Source organism: Eptesicus fuscus, chromosome 7 (assembly GCF_027574615.1).
Source record: "Eptesicus fuscus isolate TK198812 chromosome 7, DD_ASM_mEF_20220401, whole genome shotgun sequence".
Classification (NCBI taxonomy): Eukaryota; Metazoa; Chordata; class Mammalia; order Chiroptera; family Vespertilionidae; genus Eptesicus; species Eptesicus fuscus.
Genome location: NC_072479.1, coordinates 104,158,487 through 104,178,613, shown reverse-complemented (window position 1 = coordinate 104,178,613; position 20,127 = coordinate 104,158,487). Strand labels below are relative to the sequence as shown.

At 59.0% G+C, this 20,127-nt stretch overlaps 2 protein-coding genes and 1 long non-coding RNA gene across 6 annotated transcripts in view; 2 read left to right on the top strand and 1 right to left on the bottom strand.

Annotated features, from left to right (window-relative positions):
* The window catches only part of TCF20 (transcription factor 20), a 45,562-nt gene extending 42,872 nt beyond the window's left edge, over positions 1-2,690 (top strand). For both annotated transcript variants that reach the window (XM_008144558.3, XM_008144559.3), the window contains one exon: positions 1,506-2,690. Coding sequence is in view for 1 of the 2 variants with exons in the window: in XM_008144559.3 (XP_008142781.3) it covers positions 1,506-1,523 (18 nt within the window). In the remaining variant the exon portion in view is untranslated. The remainder of the gene's footprint in view (positions 1-1,505) is intronic.
* A 1,884-nt stretch (positions 2,691-4,574) lies between these two features.
* LOC129149865 (cytochrome P450 2D14-like) lies at positions 4,575-14,888 on the top strand. Of its 3 annotated transcripts, XM_054719591.1 has the most exons (12): positions 4,575-4,646; positions 6,729-6,873; positions 7,009-7,069; positions 10,502-10,750; positions 11,660-11,831; positions 12,368-12,520; positions 12,606-12,766; positions 13,125-13,301; positions 13,474-13,615; positions 13,837-14,024; positions 14,396-14,537; positions 14,634-14,888. In XM_054719591.1, the coding sequence occupies exons 4-12, from the start codon at positions 10,562-10,564 to the stop codon at positions 14,810-14,812; spliced, it is 1,503 nt and encodes a 500-aa protein (XP_054575566.1). In that variant the 5' UTR covers positions 4,575-4,646; positions 6,729-6,873; positions 7,009-7,069; positions 10,502-10,561; the 3' UTR covers positions 14,813-14,888. The 3 variants fall into 3 exon arrangements, with proteins under 3 accessions (XP_054575566.1, XP_054575567.1, XP_054575568.1); XM_054719592.1 differs by lacking the exon at positions 6,729-6,873; XM_054719593.1 differs by lacking the exons at positions 6,729-6,873; positions 7,009-7,069.
* Positions 14,889-16,184: 1,296 nt separating this feature from the next.
* Positions 16,185-16,951, bottom strand: LOC114232637 (uncharacterized). Its single transcript, XR_003618713.2, has 3 exons — positions 16,865-16,951; positions 16,596-16,638; positions 16,185-16,339 (listed from the first exon to the last, which is right to left on the bottom strand). It is a non-coding gene; the product is annotated as an uncharacterized LOC114232637 (long non-coding RNA).
* Positions 16,952-20,127: the final 3,176 nt, after the last annotated feature.

Here is a 20,127-nt window from a genome sequence, read left to right as displayed (position 1 = left end):
CTCCCACAGCAATTGAGGCTCAGGGCAGCGGCCCCGGGCCCAACCCCCAACCCCTGTGTGGCTTGGGCCACGTGTGTCACCTCTCAGCCTCACCAAGTTGCAGGGTCAGGCCTTGAAATAGCATCTGTGAAGCCACTGGCAGAGTGCCTGGCGCATAGTAGGTGCTTCAAGAATTTTCTTCCTGTTCTCTCTACCCAATTAGTGTTTTAGAAGTGAGAAGTTGGGGTCCCGTTCCACTCGGGGTATCATGTACCTGGGCCAGTCTCACCTCGAAGCCTGGGACCTGCCCTGTTGGGAGGCGGGGGTGAGAGGCCAGATGGGTGGGAGCGCACCTGCCTGCCGAGCGCTGGGGGCGGAGCATTGCAGGGTGTGCGTGGCATCTGTTCTCGTCACACCCCCGTGTCCCGCATCCCCTGCAAGACTTGCCCCTCCGGTCGGTCGTCGTTCGAGGTCCCAGTAGCACCCTTGTCGTCGCATTTACGAAGGACCTTTGGTTCCTCTCCCCTTGGGCAGCAGCCCCAGCCTCCGGAAAGCCCGAGTGCGGCCAGAGGCGTCTTCCTGGCTGGCGCGACCTCTGGGGAAGTCACACTGTCACCATGGGCTCCCTGAGAGCAGCTGGAGGCTCCGCACCCTCGGGTCCTCAGGGCCTGGCACCGGCGTCCAGGGTTTACATGGGGACACGGCCCTGCTGTCTGCGGGGCCTTCCTGTTAGCTGTGCTCTGCTGGGAATCTCTGGCAAGAGCAGGGATGTGTGTGCTTTAAATAGAACCTCTTAGCTGTGCACACCGCCAGCCGTAAGTTTTGCATAATTGTACGTTTTATGGAAACTAAGGGCTGTGACGTCTGGGTTTTCCTGGGTTTTGTTTGGGGGGCGGAGAGCTGAGCCTGCTCCCCTGAGCCGCTGTGTCACGAGGCTGCGCCACGCTGGCTTCTGGGCCAGTCCCTCTGGACTGAGTTCCTCGGAAACTGCCCTGTGTCTCTAGGACCTTTGCACACGGTGGGGGGCGGAGGGGCAACCCCAACCCCACATACCCCTGGAGGGTCATTCGGGCCTTCCTGAGCCTGGAGCCAGCAGCAGGGTGTGGGGAGCTGGGCGGCCCCCAGGGACAGGGCTCTCTGATGCAGAGCTGACTGGCCGGCCGCTGTGAGTCGGGGGGCTCGGCCACCTCGGTGAGGACCACGCCGCCACCACTTGCTGAGCCCCTGCAGGCCCCAGGAGGACCCCGAGCAAGGGTCACCTGGAGGGCAGCCCCACCTGGGGGTCGGGAGTTCTCTCCTGGTTTCAGTTTCTTCCGTGCCCTGGGCAGGCGGGCACTCCGTGCGGGGCCCTCAGTCTAGTCCCCAAGCCGCAGGTCATGGCTGCCCTTAGGGGTGTCCCGGCCCAGAGCCACTGGTGGCTCCACCACTGGTGTTGGATGTCTCCCAGGTCAGCAGCTCCTTCACCGGGCCTGTGGCTGCCGGGCCCCGTGGAGGTCCCCACACCCACTGTCTGCTCTGTCTTCCAGGTGAGACTGTGGAGATGAGGAGGAGACACTCGTGATGGATGGAAATGGTCCTACTGTGCAGCCACACCCCGCCCCGCCCCGCTCCGCTGTGCCCACCCGCCTGCCAGCACCTCCTCCCAAGTCCTTACATCACACTCAACCGTGACACCACAGGAAAGAGACCCAAGAAGTCAGAATGGCTGTTTCCATGGACACAATCTCCATAGTGACGATGCGGGGGGAGGGGGGAGGGGGGTGATGGGAAAGGGTGGGGGGAATTAAAAGGGAGGGACAAAATATATATATATAAATCTATTTTTAGTCTGGAAAGACTTTGTTTAAATGAAAGGTGCGCTGTCCCTTTTGATTCTATTTTAAAATTATCTAGCTAAAGAACTCCAAATTGGTTCCAATAACAACGAAATTTAAATGTGAAATTGATCTCAACAAACTCTCATCTCAGAAAGGACGGGGTGTGGCTCTGCCTGTCAGCCTGTCTCCCGCCAACTCAGATCTCTAGACCCAGAATTGAAAGCCGACGAACACACCCAAACCATTTGTCTTTAATTTCTCTCAAAGTGGGGAGCTGGGGGAGGGGAGTGGGGGTGGTCCATGTTTTCAAGAGTGGGAGAATAATGTTTAAACACAAAAATAAATTTTTTCATTTCCAGAAACACTATTTATTTATTATTTTTTAAATTTTTATCTTTTTGGGGGTGAAATTGGTAGATGCCCAAGGTCACAGCTTTGTGCTGCGTCCCTGTGGCCAGTGGGAACCCCGAGCGCCTCGCTGAGTGTGCAGGCAGCAGGGCCATTCCCAGCGGGTGCCGCCCACAGGACTGGAAGTCTGTGCGGAGGCGCTGGCGGGCTGTCTGAGCGGTGGGGGGTAAGCTGACCAGGGCACCCCTTTAGCCCTTTATTCTTTTTGCTTTTGTTTTTATAAAGGAAAAGGGGGCCTGTCAGTTGAACAGCCCCATGCTATGTGATTCTTTTATGTTGTATTGTTTTGTTTTGTAAAGTGTATAATTTTTAAATATCTGAGTTTTAAAAAAAAAGAAAAAGTACAAAAAAATTCTTGTTAAGGCCTTAAGAAGGGGTTAGTGCATCTTTCAGGGGTCACTCTGCCGTGGGGATAAAATAGCTGTTTCACAAACAGTTTTATTTAAAAAAAATCAAAAAAAATAATAAACTTCATTTTAACCTTGTTTCCTTTTTTATTGATTGGAAAGCAAATGTGTCTCTTTCTCCTCCCGCTCCAGCCCCAGAGGTGGTTTTGGTTCTGCTGCAGGGGAGGCGGGTCTGCCTGGTCCAGCCACTCGGGGGCGGGGGGGGGGGGGGGCGGGGGCGGGGGGGTGCCCAGCCCGTGTGTGGGAACGGTCAGATTTACTTAAGCTGATATGAGAACATATTTCCAATCAACATTAATTTTAAAGGCTATAAAAAAAACAATGCAATGTTAATGGACTTTTTTAGAGAACAAACTCTGGAAGGAATGTTGTGAAGTAGAAATAAGCAATTATAAATGAGTTCTTGTGCGCTCATCAATGTGGGGCTGCAGAAATGGCAGGTTAATTTCGTTTTAATGGCTGCATCAGCGGTGTGGCCCATTTCTCACTTCACTGCGCTGGGACCAGGCATGGGGGTCTGCGTGGGCCTGGGACCTGCACAGCAATGATGGCTCTTGGAGCTCCTTGGCCTCCCGTCTGGCCTCAACCACGGTTCACATGAAATTGATAGATTTCAGGTGTCAAGGGACTAAACTACAAAACTTGATAAATATGCATCTTGAGGAAAATACTTTCCTGACAGCAAATGATTCTTCGTCCTTCTGCCTTTTATCCTCGTGTCCCCCTTTGACTTGCGATGCGTGAGCGAGGCCCTGGACCGTGCGGGTCTTTCCTCTGAAAAGCTGGTGACGGGAGTGGCATGTCCCGCACGCCCTCCTGCCCCAGCAGCTCCAGCTGCCCATGTGCATCTCAGTTCCCCCCACATTTGGGTTCTGTGCATTTTATTGAACATATTTAACTGTTTAGAGCAGTTGTAGGTCCATAGCAGTATTGAGCGAAAGGTACAGAAAGTTCTCATGTACCCCCTGACCCACCACCCACAGCTGCCCCGCTACCAACTCCCCAGCCGCGGGGTACACTTGTTAGAATCAGTGAGCCTGCTCTGACACACTGTCACCCCAGTTCCACAGGTTAGAGCTGTGGGTTTGGACACATGCATGACATGTATCGGTCATAGCACAGGAAGGTCCCGTGGGTGGAATCACAGTGTGTCCTTTCCAGGTGGCTCCCTTCCTTAAGGGTGACCTGCATTTTAAGGGTCCTCCGTGTCTTCGTGGCTTGGCGGCTCATTTTTATTGGTTTTAGAGAGAGAGGAAGGAAGAGAGAGAAACATCTATTTATTTCAGTTATTTATGCATTCATGTGCTCTGACGGGATCAAACCCGAAACTGATGCTCTCACCCAGTGGTCGGCAAACTGCGGCTCTTTGGCCCCTTGAGTGTGGCTCTTCCACAAAATACCACGGCCTGGGCAAGTCTATTTTGAAGAAGTGGCGTTAGAAGAAGTTTAAGTTTAAAAAATTTGGCTCTCAAAAGGAATTTCAATCGTTGTACTGTTGATGTTTGGCTCTGTTGACTAATGAGTTTGCCGACCACTGGTCTAACCAACTGAACTACCTGGCCAGGGCCCATAGCTCCGTTCAAAACGTTAGTCCTGGAGGCTTTCCATTGTCGGGAAGTATCACAGGGCATCCATTCCCTTAATGAAGGACACCTTGGTTGCTCCCAAGTTTGGGCAATTAGGAATAAAGCCGCGATAAACACCCATGTTCTTGCTGGGACAGGAGCTTCAACTCCTTTGGGTCAATACCACGAAGTGTGATTGCTGGATCATGTGGTAAAAGAATGTTTTGTTTTTTAAGTTGTGGCGTAAAACAATTTATCACCTTCACCCGTAAGTGTGCAGCTCGGTAGTGCTAATACAGTCACGTTGTTGTGCAACTGGTTTCGGGATCCTTCCTGTTGCCAAGCGGAAGCCGGGGTGCCCATAAAGCACGGGGAGGCGGGCCCTCCAGCTCCGCCCGCCCGCCGCGCCGGGCCGCGGGACTGCAGCCGCCCCGCCCGGGCCTCGGAGCGCGGAGTCCGCTGCCAGTCAGGTGAGCCGGCCGGGCCAGTGGCGCCCCACGAGCTGGACGCAGGTTCTGCCCAGGAAGAGGGAATTGGGGCGTTTGGACCGCGGGGGGAGGGGCAAAGTGAGCAAAATGCCACCAGCTTTCCCGAGGCCCCGCTGGGCGCGGCCCTCCCTCCCGCTTTCTCGACCTCCCCCCAAGGGGGCTGCTCCGCGTCGCTTTGGGGGGACCCTGGCCGGGTCACCGTGCCTGGGGGACCCAAGGCCCCGCGCGCTCTCTGGTCCGCCATCTTTCTGACGTCACGCTGGCCTCAGCCTCAGGTCTCAGTGTCCAGGGGGCCCCGTGCATGCGACCACCTGTGCCATTCGTGTCCGGGGGGGGGGGGGGGGGAGGGGCGTGATTCTAAGGGAATAAACGTGACGCGGGCCCCCGTAGATGTTCAGGCCCACACAGTGCGCAGCAGTAGCTCAGCGCGTGGGTTCGCGATGGACCGGAGGCTGCTCCGTAACTGTGGCCCCAGCGATTCCGGAGCCCCCTCTGTGCCGTGGGGACCATGCGGCCACCCGCCTTAGGGCCGTGGGCGGACAGAGCGAACCGCAGCCGGCGCCTGACCACAGAAGCTGCTTACACAACAGGCCTCCCTGGCTGCCTGTGCTGGGCGGGCGGCAGCCCCTGCGGGGAGTGCAGGGGGGAGTGCAGGCCTGTCCCTCACTGCCCTTCACCCCCGCGGGGGGACTGCTGGGGAGCAGGACCTCCACACAAAGGCTACATGAAGGCAATCTATTGAGGGCCACTCGCTAACCCCCTGACTGACAAGGCCTGGTGGGAAGTTGCTGCCTCCTGGGACGGGGCCTGAGGAGAAGCCACAGGCGGGACCCCAGAAGTCCCCGGGAGGCCTGGGGGTCTTGCCCTCCTGGTCTATTGTGTGGCCTCAAGACTGGTCTCCCTGCCTCCTGGAGGCCCAGGAACCCCCAGTTCTCTACAGCCCAGTGCCCAGCCAGCTCGTAAAGCCCAGCCGCCAGCGGCCTCCCTCCCGCCCCCTCCCCACACCCTGCACAGGGCCGGGCACTTTGGCCCCATGCCAGGTCACCTGGGCTTGCAGTGCCAAAGCCAGCCCAAGTCCTCGTAAAGTCTCCCCAGAAAGTCCTGTTCCAGCTGGGTACAGTGTCCCCACAACCCTCAAAGCAGTCTCTGCTCTGCTGGCCTGGCGTCGCCACCTCTTCCTGTCACCAGCACCTGGGAGCAGGCGCCCCCTCGCCTTCCCACCTGCTGCGGGCGCAGCCCAGCACCCAGCACCTGGGCACCAGCGGGCATGAGACCATCCAAGCCCTGGCAAGGCGAGATGCAGGGAGGCCCAGCTGGGGCCCAGCAAGCTACACACTCAGCGGCCCGGCCTGGGCCTGGCAGGAGAGCGGGAGGTGGGAGGTGGGGAAGGGGAGGAACAGTGTTCACAGGTCAGGCCAGGCGCCAGGCGGGATTTGCAAACATTGAAAGTCAGTATCAAGAGGCCACAGCGCTCTGAGCCAGAGGCACCCTGGGAAGAACCAGTGCTCTTACTGCTGGGGAGGGAGGGAGAGAAGGGGGGCGGGGCGGGCGGGGAAGTGGGGGGAGGCTTCCTCCAGCCCTGCTTCAGCTGGGAGAGCCCCTTCGTGACCCGGGCACTCCAGCCATTTCCAGAGAGACCTTGCCTCCCATAGCCCTGGGAAGGGTGAGGGACCGACCCTCATCAGGCAGTGCCCCTTCCCTGCCTCTGGCCTCCTGGGTCAGAATTTGAGTGGGTTGACCTCAAAGTGCCCACCAGTTCCACTGATGTAAAAACTGAAGTGCCACCTCTCTTACTGTGGAAGGAGGGCACTCAGGCCCGCAGGCACCCTCAGCTTAGAAGGGGCAAAGGCTGAGCACAAGGAGGGCCAGATAGCCACAGTCCCAGCCTAGAGAGGGCACGCGCTGGCATGAGATGGCACGGAGGTTTGCCTGCTCCCTTGAGGGGCACAGCCTGAGGGACCAGGCCCAGGGGGAGGGAGGGAGCCGCACAGGTCCTCGGCGGGCGGGCGGTGGCAGGGCCAGGGCCTGCATCACCCCACTTGGTGTCCACCCCTTGCCTCCCAGAAAGAGTCTGAGCAGCTGAAGTTCAAGGACAAACGATACTGAGGAGGAAGCAGGCCCACTCCTGTGGGACAGCCACATCCTGTGCCAAGCTGAGAGCCGACAAGGGAAGTGCCCCCCCCCCCGAGTGGAGCCCGGAGGGAAGGAGGTGTGTTACCTGGGTGCCCCAGAGCGAGGACCCAAGGACCTTTGTCACAAACAGGAAGGATCCTCGGGCATCCAACGGGCTTGTCAGGGTGACCAGGGCGCTCTGAAAACACTGCTGCCTCCCCTCCCTCCCCAGGTCCAAGCCCCCCACAGCCAGGACCCAGCGGCACCCAGGGAGCTGGGCCAGCAGCCAGCAGGTGAGGGTCTCAGCAGGCCTGCGAGCAGCCTCGAGGTGGGGTTGGTGTCCAGGCAGCCTCAGGCCCCCTGAGAACGAGGGGACGTGTGTGTGGTGTTCGGGTGTGTAAATGTCTGTGCATGTGACTGTGTGTCAGACTGTGAGCACGTGGGCAGTGTCTGTGAATGTGATTCTGTGTTGAGTGTTTTAGTGTGAAGGGAAGGGGCACCGAGAGCTTCGTTCCCCACGTGGCCCTGTGCCCTCCCTATAGCGCGGGGCAAAGGTCAGCACCACACCTGGGAGGGGAAGGCCGCTCCGGAGGAGGCAGGCGATGTCGGGGAGGCAGGGACATGTTCTGGGACCAGGCTGTGACCACGTAGGTGTGAGCCTGAGAGACAGGAGGCAGGATCCAGCCTGGAAACCCCTGGTTCTTCCTCGGAGCGGGACAGAGCTGGGGAGTGAGGTGGGGTGGACTTCTCCTCCCCCCCACCCCCCCCACCCCCGCCCCCAGGAAAGCACCTAGGGAGGACAGGAGGGACAGGATTCTCTGGCCACCCCTGCACCTGACCTTCCCCGACCCCTCTGACAGCAGTCACTCCCAGACAGGTGGGTGTAGAGAGCGCCTGGAAAGGCACATGAGCATTTCTTTAATTATTGTCAGCTGAATCCAGTAGCTTTGGCAGAGCCAAGTCCTGGAAACACACCTTGCCAGAGGCAGGTGTGTTGTCAGCTTGACCTTCAGCTCAGGCACCAGAGTGTGGGTTTCATTATCTAAATCCAGCCAAGCACCAGGAACAAACACGATTATCCGGGCCCACCCAGCAGTAACTATTACAAAGAAGCCACAAGAATGCACATAATCTCCTTTGTCTTGGGCTTTAGTAAAACTTCCTGGTGTTGTTGTGTTTTTTTTAAATTTAATAAATCTTTATTGTTCAGATTATTACAATTATTCCTCTTTTTTCCCCCCATAGCTCCCCTCCACCAGGTTCCTTTCCCACCCTCTGCCCTTACCTCCCCCCCACTGTCCTCCTCCATAGGTGTACGCTTTTTGTCCAGTCTCTTCCCGCACCCCCCACTCACCTTTTCCCCCAAGAATTGTCAGTCCACTCCCTTTCTATGTCCCTGATTCTATTATATTCACCAGTTAATACTGTTCATCAGATTTTTTATTCCCTTGGTTTTTAGATTCACTTGTTGATAGATACATATTTGTTATTCATAATTTTTATCTTTATCTTTTTCTTCTTCTTCCTTTTCTTAAAGAATACCTTTCAGCATTTCATTTCATATAATTCTGGTTTGGTGGTGAGGAACTCCTTTAGCTTTTTCTTATCTGTGAAGCTCTTTATCTGACCTTCAATACTGAATGATAGCTTTGCTAGGTAGAATAATCTTGGTTGTAGTTTCTTACTATTCATCACTTTGAACATTTCTTGCCATTCCCCTCTGGCCTGCATAGTTTCTGTTGAGAAATCAGCTGAAAATCGTATGGGTGCTCCCTTGTAGGTAACTAACTGTTTTTCTCTTGCTGCTTTTAATATTCTCTCTTCGTCTTTTGCTCTTGGCATTTTAATTATGATGTGTCTTGGTGTGGTCCTCTTTGAATTCCTTTTGTTTGGGGTTCTGTGTGCTTCCTGGACTTGTAAGTCTATTTCTTTCACCAGGTGGGGGAAGTTTTCATCATTATTTCTTCAAATAGGTTTTCAGTATCTTGCTCTTTCTCTTCTTCTGGAACCCCCATAATTCTGATGTTGGTATACTTGAAGTTGTCCCAGAGGCTTCTTACACTATCTTCAACTTTTTGGATTCTTTTTTCTTTTTGCTTTTCCGGTTGAGTGGTTTTTGCTTCTTTGTATTTCAAATCTTTGACTTGGTTCTTACAATCCTCTAGTCTGCTTTTAGGTCTCTGTATACTATTTTTTATTTCAGTCAGTGTATGCTTAATTTCTGGTTGACCCTTTTTCATATCTTCAAGGGTCTCGTTAAATTTATTGGCTTTTTCTAGGAAATTCTTGAAAAACCTTATAACCGTGGTTTTGAACTCTATATCCAGTCGTTTACTTTCCTCCATTTCCTTCATTTGTGACCTGCCTCTTTGTCTCCGCATTTTGGCTACTTCCCTGAGTTGATAGAGTGGTTTTGTGTGCTAGGTGTCCTAGGGGGGCCCAGTGGCTCAACCTCCCCAGTTACCTGAGGTGGACACTCTTGGTGCACCCCTTTGTGGGCTGGGTGTGCAGTCTTGTTGTAGTTAACCTTTTGCACTTGGTTGTCGAGTGTGACTCGACACGGTTAGCATCAGTAGCAGCTCTTTTTATACTCTTTGAATGTATCAATAATTTGAAATATAAAAAAATCCAAATAAATAAGTTTGTATGAAAAGAAACTCCACTTTTTTATTCTACTGCCACGCTTTGTAAAATCTGGGGTATTTTAAAAATTAAATCCCGAGTAGAATAAAGGAATCGAGAAAAAAGCAAGCGAGTGCAAAGGGTTAAGCCTAGATTGTTGTTAGTATCACTGGGGGGAGTTGACCTCCAGGCCAGTTGGCTGTGAGAATCAGCTGTGTCTCCACTGGGAAAGCTTCTGTGCTCAGCTTGGATGGGGCGGAGTCTCAAAGCTGAGCAGACAGCCTTGGTTTCCCGTCAGCCCCGCCCTACGAGGCCCCTGAGTCTCAGTGTCCCACGGCAATGGCTGCACGCACCTCTGAGAGAAGGCTGCCCTGAGTTTCGCCGGCTGCCAGACAGTCCAGTTACTCCCCGAATGAGTCTGGATACTCAAAATCTCACCCGGAACTGCATTTCAGTGCTGTCAGGAGGTTTTGTTTCCCTCCCGAACGAGATAGCTAGCCACACACTTGCTGCCCGCCCTCTCCATGCGCCCAGAGTAAGCCAGCCTCGTATTCAGCCGCCCGCCCTTTCAGAGCACGCGGGTCTCCGCACCTCTGTCCTCCACGGCCCCTCTGGGTCTCAGTGTCCTTTTATCTTTCCTTCTAGTTGTAGAATTTCCACTCAGCCAGCTTTCCAGTGGTTCTGGACGATGTCTGCTCTGTCTTCCAGTTACAGTTTTGAAATTGTTGTGCGAGGCAGCAGTTTAGGTGTTTACCTATGCCGCCATGTGCTTTCTCCCTCATTTCCTGGTGTTTTGCTGTATAAATAAATACTCTGTATCGGCTCTGGGTCACTGTCTCTCAATCAGAGGACAGTTTTCCCACCCGGCTCCAGCTTTTTCCTTCTCTCTCTGTGTCTGTGTCTTTCATTTTCTCAGTCCCCAGTTGCCCCTACTCAGGAACTGGACCACGCTCTAGCCACACTGAATGCGGAAAAGAGGGAAATATTTACAGGTTGGCTCAGGGCAGAGGGCAAAGGCCAGCCTCAGCTCCTTTCATAAGGAGAGCCCAGGCTGGCCCCGCCCATATGGGTGATGTCACGGGGCTGTGCCCGGCCTGTCCTAGGTGCCTGTGCGGTGAGGGTGCCAGTGTGCGCAGAGGAGCCCAGAGGGCGCTGGAACAGCCATGGGGCTGCTGACCGGGGAGGCGCTGTGGCCTCTGGCTGTGGCCACCGCCGTCTTCCTGCTCCTGGTGGACCTGATGCACCGGCGTGTGCGCTGGGCTGCACGCTACCCGCCAGGCCCCCGGCCGCTGCCAGGGCTGGGCCACCTGCTGCACGTGGACTTCCAGGACATGCTGCGCTCCGTTAACCAGGTGAGGAGGGTGGGGTGGGCAGCAGAGGCCACGGGGTCCCCTCCTCGCAGCAGGCAGAGGGTGGGGGTGGGCAGCAGAGGCCACGGGGTCCCCTCCTCGCAGCAGGCAGGGGTGGGCGTGAAGCCACAGGCTGGACAAGGAGCTGAGCTGAGAAGAGGAGGCGGGTTTGAGAGCCTCCCTGAGGAGGTCATGGGTGCAGGGCCCAGAGACAGTTCGGATTGTCCAAAGGTCAGAGGACAACGGCTTGCGGAGGGGTGGGGCTTGGCAGTGGGTTTGGGCTCCGGTGGGACAGTGTTGAAATTAGGTGAGCCTGAGTTCTTCCGTTTAAATACATTTTTATTGATTTCAGAGAGGAAGGGAGAGGGAGCGTGAGATGGAAACATACATGATAAAAGAGAATCATTGATGGGCTGCCTTCTGCATGGGGGTGGAGCCCACAACCCAGGCTTGTGCCCTGACCCATAATCTGTGGCCTCCTGGTTCATAGGTCCACGCTCAACCACTGAGCCACGCTGGTCGGGCATGAGTCCCTTCTGCTTAGATCAGGGGGAAGGTCTGGGGAATGGGAAGGGGAGTCCGGTCAGGAGCCCATTTCCATCAGGAAGCCAGGCTGAGGGAGAAGAGAAGGGGTCCAAAGCTGTTGCTCTGTGGGTCCTTGGGCCTCACTCTCACCTCTACGGCCTCAGCTTGTCCCCCTGTAACACAGGGTGCTCACTTGGCCTACTGACCATTTTGGTGACATCTGCAAACTCATAGATGGGAGATGGGAGGTCCTTGATCATAGAGGATGTGACCCCAGGGCCCCGAGGCCAGATAGAGTCCTCGCCTCGCTCCCTGCTGACGGCCCAGGTGTCCTGCAAGGTGAGGGCCCTGAGACCGGCGAGCTTACCCAACACCCTCCGCCTGCAGCTGCGGAGCCGCTTTGGGGACGTGTTCAGCCTGCAGCTGGCCTGGACGCCCGTGGTCGTGATCAACGGGCTGGCGGCCGTGCGCGAGGCGCTGGTGCACCGCAGCGAGGACACCGCCGACCGCCCGCCCGCGCCCATCTACGAGCATCTGGGGTTCGGGCCGCGGGCGCAAGGCAAGCGGAGGACCGGGCAGGCCGCGGCCCCGCGGGGCCAGGGCCAGCAGTGACCCGCAGGCGCCGGCGGAGGAGCGGCGTGGGCGTGCTGTGCACTCAGCCAATAGGAAGGCGCGGCCGGTGGGCGGAGCCTGCGCCGAGGGTGGGAGAGGAGTGGGCGGGGCCTGACCGGGAGAGGGCGGGCCGGGCCAGAGCCGGCAGGAATGGGACGTGGGCGGGAAGGAGGGAAGCGGAACCCGTGTGGGCGGGGCGAGGGGTGGGCAGAGCCCAGAGCGGGGCCAGGACCTGCCAGGAGCGGGAGAGCTGCGAGCAATGTGGGCGGACAGGGCGGGCCGGTCTCCAGCTGCAAGGCGGGGTCGCGGTTGGGGGAATGGGTGGGGCGGAGCACGCGTGTGGGCGGAGCAGGAGGCGGGGCCTGCACCGACAGGGGCGGGACTTGTGGGGCGGGGACCGGGCCGGACCGGTTCCCGCTGGGGGAGGAGTGCGGGCAGAGGCTGGGCCTGCGCACGCCTAGCCCCGCCCACTCCCGCTCCCAGGAGTGATCCTCGCGCGCTACGGGCACGCGTGGCGCGAGCAGCGGCGTTTCTCCGTGTCCACCCTGCGCGACTTCGGCCTGGGCAAGAAGTCCCTGGAGCAGTGGGTGACGGAGGAGGCCGCCTGTCTCTGTGCCGCCTTCGAGGACCAGGCCGGTGAGTGCTGAGGCTGAGGGGGTCAGTGGGGAGGGGCGGGGGACCAGGTGGACGCGACCCCCTGATCTGCGCCGCCCGCTCCTAGGGCGCCCCTTCAGCCCCAGCGCCCTCCTGAATAAAGCGGTGAGCAACGTGATCTCTTCCCTCATCTATGGGCGCCGCTTCGAGTACGAAGACCCGCGCTTCCTCAAGCTGTTGGACCTGATGGAGGAGGGGGTGAAGGAGGAGTCAGGACTCCTGCGCAAGGTAGGGGAGTCAAGCACCCCCCCCCCCCGTCCCGTGGGCCTCCTGGGTAGGGGGGTTACACAGAGGGTGTTGGGGAAGGGCATTCAGAAGAGGCCTCTGCAAGAGCGCAGGCCTGGAGGTGAGAAAACGCAGACACCCCGATGGGAGAGGCGGGCCAGGGTCAGACCCCCAGGAGAGCCGAGGAACCTGCACCTCCCTCCTCAGAAGCCACAGAAGCCACGACTGGGAGATCTTAGGTTCATCTTCGGGCAGCCCAGCCAAGGCAGAGGGTCCAGGTGGCGACCCTCGGGACCTGACTTGTCAAGAGGAACAGTGGGCACAGGGAGGCCCGCCCAGACCCTCACCTGTGCCCGTGCAGGTGCTGGAGGTGGTCCCTGTGCTGCTGCGCATCCCGGGGCTGGCTGCCCAGGTCTTCAAGGGGCAGAGGGCCTTCATGGCCATGCTGGATGAGCTGGTCGCCGAGCACAAGATGACCCGGGACCCAGCCCAGCCCCCCCGAGACCTGACTGACGCCTTCCTGGATGAGGTGGAGAAGGTGAGGGGCAGCTGCCAGGGATGGGGGCAGGGGGCTGTGGGTTGTGCCATGAGGCAAGCCCAGGCAAGGGGACCAGTGTCACCCAGGGGCCGGGCACCGAGGCTGCTGTGCACTGGGGGAGCCGTTTGGGGCTTCCTCCCTCTGGCCCTGAGCCCACCCTCTGCATGGCCAGGCCAAGGAGAACCCCAGGAGCAGCTTCACCGAGGAGAACCTGCGCATGGTGGTGGCAGACCTGTTCTCCGCTGGGATGGTGACCACCTCGACCACACTGGCCTGGGCCCTCCTCCTCATGATCCTGCACCCGGATGTGCAGCGTGAGCCCGGCCTGGGGGTCGGGTGGGATGGGGGAGGGAGGAGAGGGACAGCCTGGGACCCTGAGCTCGGTTTGGCTACGCAGAGGCGGGTCCTGACTCTGAGGTCAGAGTGACTTCCTTCTCCACAAGGGCCCACCCCCCCAGGCCAGAGCCCAGCCCCCATCCTGCCCACCCCACCCCCCCCCCGGGCCTGACCCCTGTGGGGATGCCTGTCTGTCCAGGCCGTGTCCACAAGGAGATCGATGAGGCCATAGGACAAGCGCGGCGACCAGAGATGGCGGACCAGGCCCGAATGCCCTTCACCATGGCTGTGGTCCATGAGGTGCAGCGCTTTGCGGACATCATCCCCCTGGGCGTGCCCCACATGACCTCCCGCGACACTGAAGTGCAGGGTTTCCTCATCCCCAAGGTAGGCCTGTGGCCCTCACCCCGCTCAGCTGCACCCACCACCTGGGAGCTCTGAGGAGGCCACTGACCGCAGCCCTGGCCCCGCTCACTGCTCAGCACTGCCTGTCCCGTCCGAGGGGCGCGGGGGGCGGGGGGGGGGTGGAGCGCAGATGCGGGGCCCCCAGTTGGGTGGGAGGACACACTGAGGTGGGAGGAGCCCTGCATGCAGGGACGGGTGGCAGGGAGGCACCCACAGGAGGCCCCACGAGAGGCCCCAGGGGGACAGGGAGGTGGCCGGGACGGGTGTGTTCCAGATAGTGTGTGCCCCTGAGTGTTTGGTACAGGGTCCCAGCACCCCCCCTGACCCCTCCAATGTGCGGTCTCTCCTGCCAGGGGACCACGCTCCTCACCAACCTGTCATCGGTGCTGAAGGACCAGACCGCCTGGAAGGAGCCCTTCCGCTTCCGCCCCGAGCACTTCCTGGACGCCCAGGGCCGCTTCGTCAAACCTGCGGCTTTCATGCCCTTCTCAGCAGGTGCCTGTGGGGTGCCCAGCCTGCTGCCCCACCCCGAGGGAGCCTGGAGGGGCAGGGCCCAGCCGCAGGCTCACCGAGCGCCCTACCCACCCACAGGCCGCCGCTCATGCCTCGGGGAGCCCCTGGCCCGCATGGAGCTCTTCCTCTTCTTCACCTGCCTCCTGCAGCGCTTCAGCTTCTCGGTGCCCGCCGGGCAGCCCCGCCCCAGCGACCACGGGACCTATGCCTTCCTGGTGGCCCCACCCCCCTACCAGCTCTGTGCCTTGCCCCGCTAGAGGGGGCACCACGCCCCAGCCCGCTGCTCAGCTGGGAGCTGATGTGCAATAAACCAGCCTGGTGGCTCCAGCCTTACTCTTGAGTCCCACCCAGGCCCCTAACCACCCTGGCAGCGATGGGGCCTCAGCAGCCTCCCCAGGCCAGGGCCTACCCTGCCTTTTCCATCCTCACCGTGCACTTGGCCCCATTTGAGAGACGGTTTTACTGAGGCTCAGAAAAGTGAGAGCTGACCCCCCGTCGCCTGTGGAAACCCACCATGGCTGCTTTAGTGGGTAACAGTCCGCACAGGTCCCCGCTCCTGCTGGCCCGTGGGCGTGGGAGGCCTCGCTCAGCCTGATGCTGACTCTCAGCCCCAGCAGCACCGCCCTGCACCACAGGCAGCAGCTCAGCCAACACCAGCAAGCCTGCTCCCCCACTGACACCCCAAAAGGTGGGGACTCAGGAAGGCTGGGAAGTGATGTGCCAGGTTAGCACCCAGGCTCAGTAATGGGGTGCAGAACTCTCCCTGGGAAGCCTAATGGCAGCCCAGGAGCCAGGCCCCTCCCTGAGCCTGAGTCACCCCAACATTGAATAAGCCACGTTCCCAGGGGCTCCTGGCCCAGCCCCTGCTGGAAAAAGCTGTCTCCTGGCCCGGCTGGAGCTGGAGGCACTTGTCTGGGCTCGAACCCGGGCACAGTCCTGGGAGGGGCCAGGCCAGGCCTGGAGCGCAGGAGGCTGGGCCCGGAGCGGGGAATGAGCCCCTGGGCTGCAGGCATGCCGCAGGGACGGGGCTCAAACCTTGGACCCAGGTCACAATGGGGCGGCCACAGGAAAAGGAGGCACACGGGGACCTTTGAGGACGACAGCCGGGCTCTAGTCCTTGTTGTCACCTCACCGTGTGGCCCTGGCTTCTGTTTCCCTGCAGCCAGTGAGGAGATTGCGCCAGATGGCCGCTGGTCCCGACTTCCTGCGCTGACGCCAGGCTGTGACCTGACGTGCCTGCCGCCCGCCCCTGTGCCCACCCGCAGATGGGCCTGGACTGAGCACACGGGCCACGCCCAAGGGCTTCTAATGACGGCTTCCCCGGGTCCTGGGAGCACCTAGTGCCTTTAGTTAACAGCTTAGGGACCCCAGATGCTCAGGGCAGAAGCCCCCCATTCAGCAGGGGTCCCACCAGTGTCCTCTCAATGCCCCTGACAGGGCGCTCCCAGCTCCCAGCATGCAGGGAGCGGGGTCTGTCCCGGGACAGGGCGCCCAGGCCAGCAGGGCCCTTCGGCCGCCCCAGTGCCCCCTGCGAGTCAGCCTGGCGGCGGGGTGTTCCTGTGTCCTTGGGACAGTGCAGACGGCCACACTGGCTCTGCAAGGGTGAGGCCTGCGAGGAGGCAGCGGGTCTCAGCGGCATCACCTTGTGCGTTTATTGGATTGTCACTCGTGCTTCTGAGTCTCAGGGCGGTCAGAGTCGGGGAACCAGCCGCGCCAGAGCTTCCTCAGGACCTGGGGGGCCCACCCGCCGGGCCGTTCCTCCTGGCTCTGCACCCCAGAGGCCTCTACAAACATAAACAGGCGGGCCTGCAGGTCCCTGCCAGAGGAGCCCTTCCCCAGGGCCAGGGTAGCGGGACCGGATGGGGCGGAGAGCGGGCAGGGTTGACACCAGGGATTCCTCCCATCCACGTCCCTGGGGAGTGGGCTGGAGGCTCCTTGGGGGCTGCCTGGCCTTCCCTCCTGGGGCTGGAGGGTCTGGGCTCCCTGGGAGCTCTGCAGGGTCCGGAGCGGAGGGCGGGAGGAGGGTGGGGGCTCTCTTACCTGAAGGAGGGAGAGCAGGCTCCTTCCAGACCTTCTTATTTCCCTGGGAAAGGGCAGTGGGGGTGAGACAGGCTCTGCCCTGTGCAGATGGCACTGCGGCCTCCCTGCAGGAGACGTCAGGGAGGCCAGGACTCACGCCGCGTCTGCTCCCCTCAGCTCCACACAGAGCTGCTCCACTGAGATGCAGTTTGGCCCAGTCATGTTGGGGGTGTACCAGCCCCCCTCCATCCCCACCGCCCGGCACTGCTTGGGTCACCCGGCTTCCTTACCTCCCAGCCTGGGCTCCCTGCCACCTCCTTCTCCTCAGCCACTTCCTTCCAGGCAGGAGTGGGGCTGGCTGCTCCCTGGCCTGGGACCCTCCCCGCCTCTTGTCCCGCCTTCTCCCCAGGAGACAGGATGTCCCTCTCCTCCTTGGGGGCAGCATCATTCAGTCCTCCCAGAGCCTCGGGGGTTGTGGCCTGCCAGGAGAGAAGTGGGCATCACATAGGCCGGAAGCCCCCAGAATGCCTCTTCTCTCCCATCCCCCGACTCGGGGTGCTTACAGTTCTTTCTTTTTCCAGGGAAGCCCTAACCTTCTCAACTCGCGCGGTGGGGGGTGGGGCGCTGACTTTCCTGGAGGGACCCTGCCTTCACCCCGGGGACTGCAGGCCCTGAGCTGGGCCTCCCTGGGCCTCATGGAGCTGCCAGAGAGCCCAGCCCCGGCCCTCCAGGGAGGCCTCTTACCTCGGAGGCTTGCTTCTTCCCACTCCTGACTCTGTGTCTCTGCAGAGGGAAACGGCCATGCGTGCTGGGAGTCCGCGCCCCCCACCACCAGCCCACCCACCAAGCCTCTCAGGCTGTCTACCCAGGACAGGGTGCCCAGGACAGCCGCCCCCTCGGGAAGAAGAGCCCCAGCCTCACCCACCTGAGTGGCCACGGGGTAGCACTTATCCATCAGCCCCCACAGTGGCCTTAAGGTCTCCCCTATGGTCTGCATGACAAGGAGAGAGAGAAGGGAGGCGGCTGAGGGGACAGCTGAGGGCGTGCTGGCCCCCTGGTAGTGGGCAGCACTGACCCCTGAAGACCCCAGGGACTCAGGGAAATTCAGCATGACTGATGCCATCAGGAAGATAAACTGTGCTCAGGAACGGAACAAGAACAGACTCTAAAACAGAAACATTCAAATATCGACGTCTAATGCTTGAAAACCCAAAGTGTGATACCATTATGGGAAGTAAAAACCCAATTGTAGTATCCTATCTAATAAAAGAGTAATATGTAAATTAACCACTACTCAGCGACACTCACAAGCCACGGTCCACCAGCCCCTCCCACCAGCAATCAGGAGGGAGTATGCAAATTAACCCAACCAAGATGGCTGCGGCCACGGAGAGAGCAGGAGGGAGGCTTGGATTTCCCCGGCGATGGAGGAAGCCATGCATTCCGCACACCCTGGCCAGCCCAGGCCTGCACTCCAGGCTACAAAGTTTCAATTATAGTAGATAAAAAATCCCAACAAAAATGGTGGCAGCCACAGAGCTGGAGAGAGCAGGAGGCTAGGGTTGCCCCTGGTGATGGAAGAAGCCAAGCTTCTGAAGCCCTGGCCTGCCTTGGCCTCTGCTTAAGGCTACAAAGTTTCAATTATAGAAGATAAATAAATCCCAAATACCAGGGCCTCCACTTGGGTCGCTGGGGGGTGTGGCCGGCCTGCAAACCACCATAGGCCCCTCGCCCAGGCATCCCCATGCCGCAAGGGAACCCTCACCCTAATCTGGGACACCCTTCAGGGCAAACCAGCTGGCCCCCACCTGTGCACCAGAGCTCTATCCTACCTAATAAAAGAGTAATATGCAGATTGACCATCACTTCAACACACAAGATGGCTGCCCCACTGTGGTCAAAGATCCTGCCCCCATAATGGACACAAGATGGCCACTACAAGATGGCCAGCAGGGGAAGGCAGTTGGGAGGGACCAGGCCTGCAAGGGAAGGCAGTTGGAGGTGATCAAGCCTGAAGGGAAGAGCAGTTAGGGGTGACCAGGCTGGCAGAGGAGGGAAGTTGGGGGTGACAAGGCCTGCATGGAAGGGCAGTTGGGGGGGACCCAGGCCTGCAGGGGAGTGCAGTTTTGGGGGACCAGGCCTGTAGGGGAGGGCAGTTAGGGGCGATCAAGCCTGCAGGGGAGAACAGTTAGGGATGACCAGGCCTGCAGGGTAGGGCAATTAGGGGCAAATAGGCTGGCAGGGGAGCAATTAGGCATCAATCAGGCTGACAGGGGAGTGATTAGAAGGTGATCAGGCTGGCAGGCAGAAGCGGTTAGGGGCAATCAGAAAGGCAGGCAGGTGAGCAGTTGGAAGCCAGCAGTCCTGGATTGTAAGAGGGATCCTGGATCAGGCCTAAATGGGCAGTTAGACATCCCTCAAGGGGTCTCAGATTAGAGAGGGTGCAGGCTGGGCTGAGGGACACTGCCCCCCCATGCACGAATTTCATGCACCGTGCCTCTAGTAGAAGATAAAGTTGGAAAAAGCATTTCCCACCAAGAACAGAGAAGATATCAGAAGGAGCAACAGCTGAACCATGATCTTCCTGCAAGTGCGCAGAGGCAACACACTGGGCTGACAGGAGACATTCTAAATACATTCTTTTTAAAAAGCCTTTATAAAAATATATTTTTTTATTGATCTCAGAGGAAGAAAGAGGGAGAGAAAGAGAAACATCAATGAGAGAGAATCATCGACCAGCTGCCCTGCATGCCCCACACTGGAGATCAAGCCCACAACACAGGCATGTGCCCTGACCAGGAGTCGAACCGTGACCTCCTGGTTCACAGGTCGACGCTCAACCACTGAACCACACCAGCCCCGGGCGTACATCCCTTTTCTATCAAGACGATTTCCCAAAGGTGAGGGACATGAGTTTCCCAAGAGAAGGAATCACGTGTCCCTGACAATGGATGGAGAACACCCACCCCGGCCTGTCTTCAGTGCGTTTCAGAACATGAGGACAGAGAGGAGAACCCACAAGCTCCCAGATTCCAGAGGAAAACGTCTGGTTCGGGAATCCAGTGTCACCAGACTTTTAAACACCAACATTTGAAGCCAGTGGCCATGAGGAGCTTCAGAATCTGTGGGGAGTTATTTCTGGTCTAGAATTCCACGCCTAGCCACACCCTCAGGCGTGTGGACCGAGGCCCTTCAGACATGTGGTATCACAAGACCTCCCACCAGGAAGCCCCGGGGTTGCGGCCCCCCAGCGCCTCCCACACGAGGTGGGCAGCGCCTCCGTGGACCCAGCATGCATTTGTGCTCTGGCCACGGGCTGGGAGGGGGCTTCTGCCACAGGCTCTTGGACGTGGGACATCAAAGAGGCGGTGCAGCCCCAGGCAGGAGTCCGGCTCAGCGCCACGCCGCTCACATGAGGTCGAACCCCCTTCCCGGGCTGCTCACCTGCATTAGGAGTCAGCTGCTCCTCTGGGCCTATGCAGGCCACAGCCACAGGGCCCTGAACTGACCGCACAGCCAGCTGGTGAGGGGTGGGGCCTATGTTTTGACTCTT

What these genes read in the sequence shown, in the direction of transcription:
- LOC129149865 (XM_054719593.1), top strand. Translation starts at nt 10,562, where the DNA reads ATGGGGCTGCTGACCGGGGAGGCGCTGTGGCCTCTGGCTGTGGCCACC. An exon ending in TGCTGCGCTCCGTTAACCAG is followed by an intron (nt 10,751 to 11,659) that starts GTGAGGAGGGTG and finishes CTCCGCCTGCAG; the next exon opens with CTGCGGAGCCGCTTTGGGGA. An exon ending in CCTGCACCCGGATGTGCAGC is followed by an intron (nt 13,616 to 13,836) that starts GTGAGCCCGGCC and finishes CTGTCTGTCCAG; the next exon opens with GCCGTGTCCACAAGGAGATC.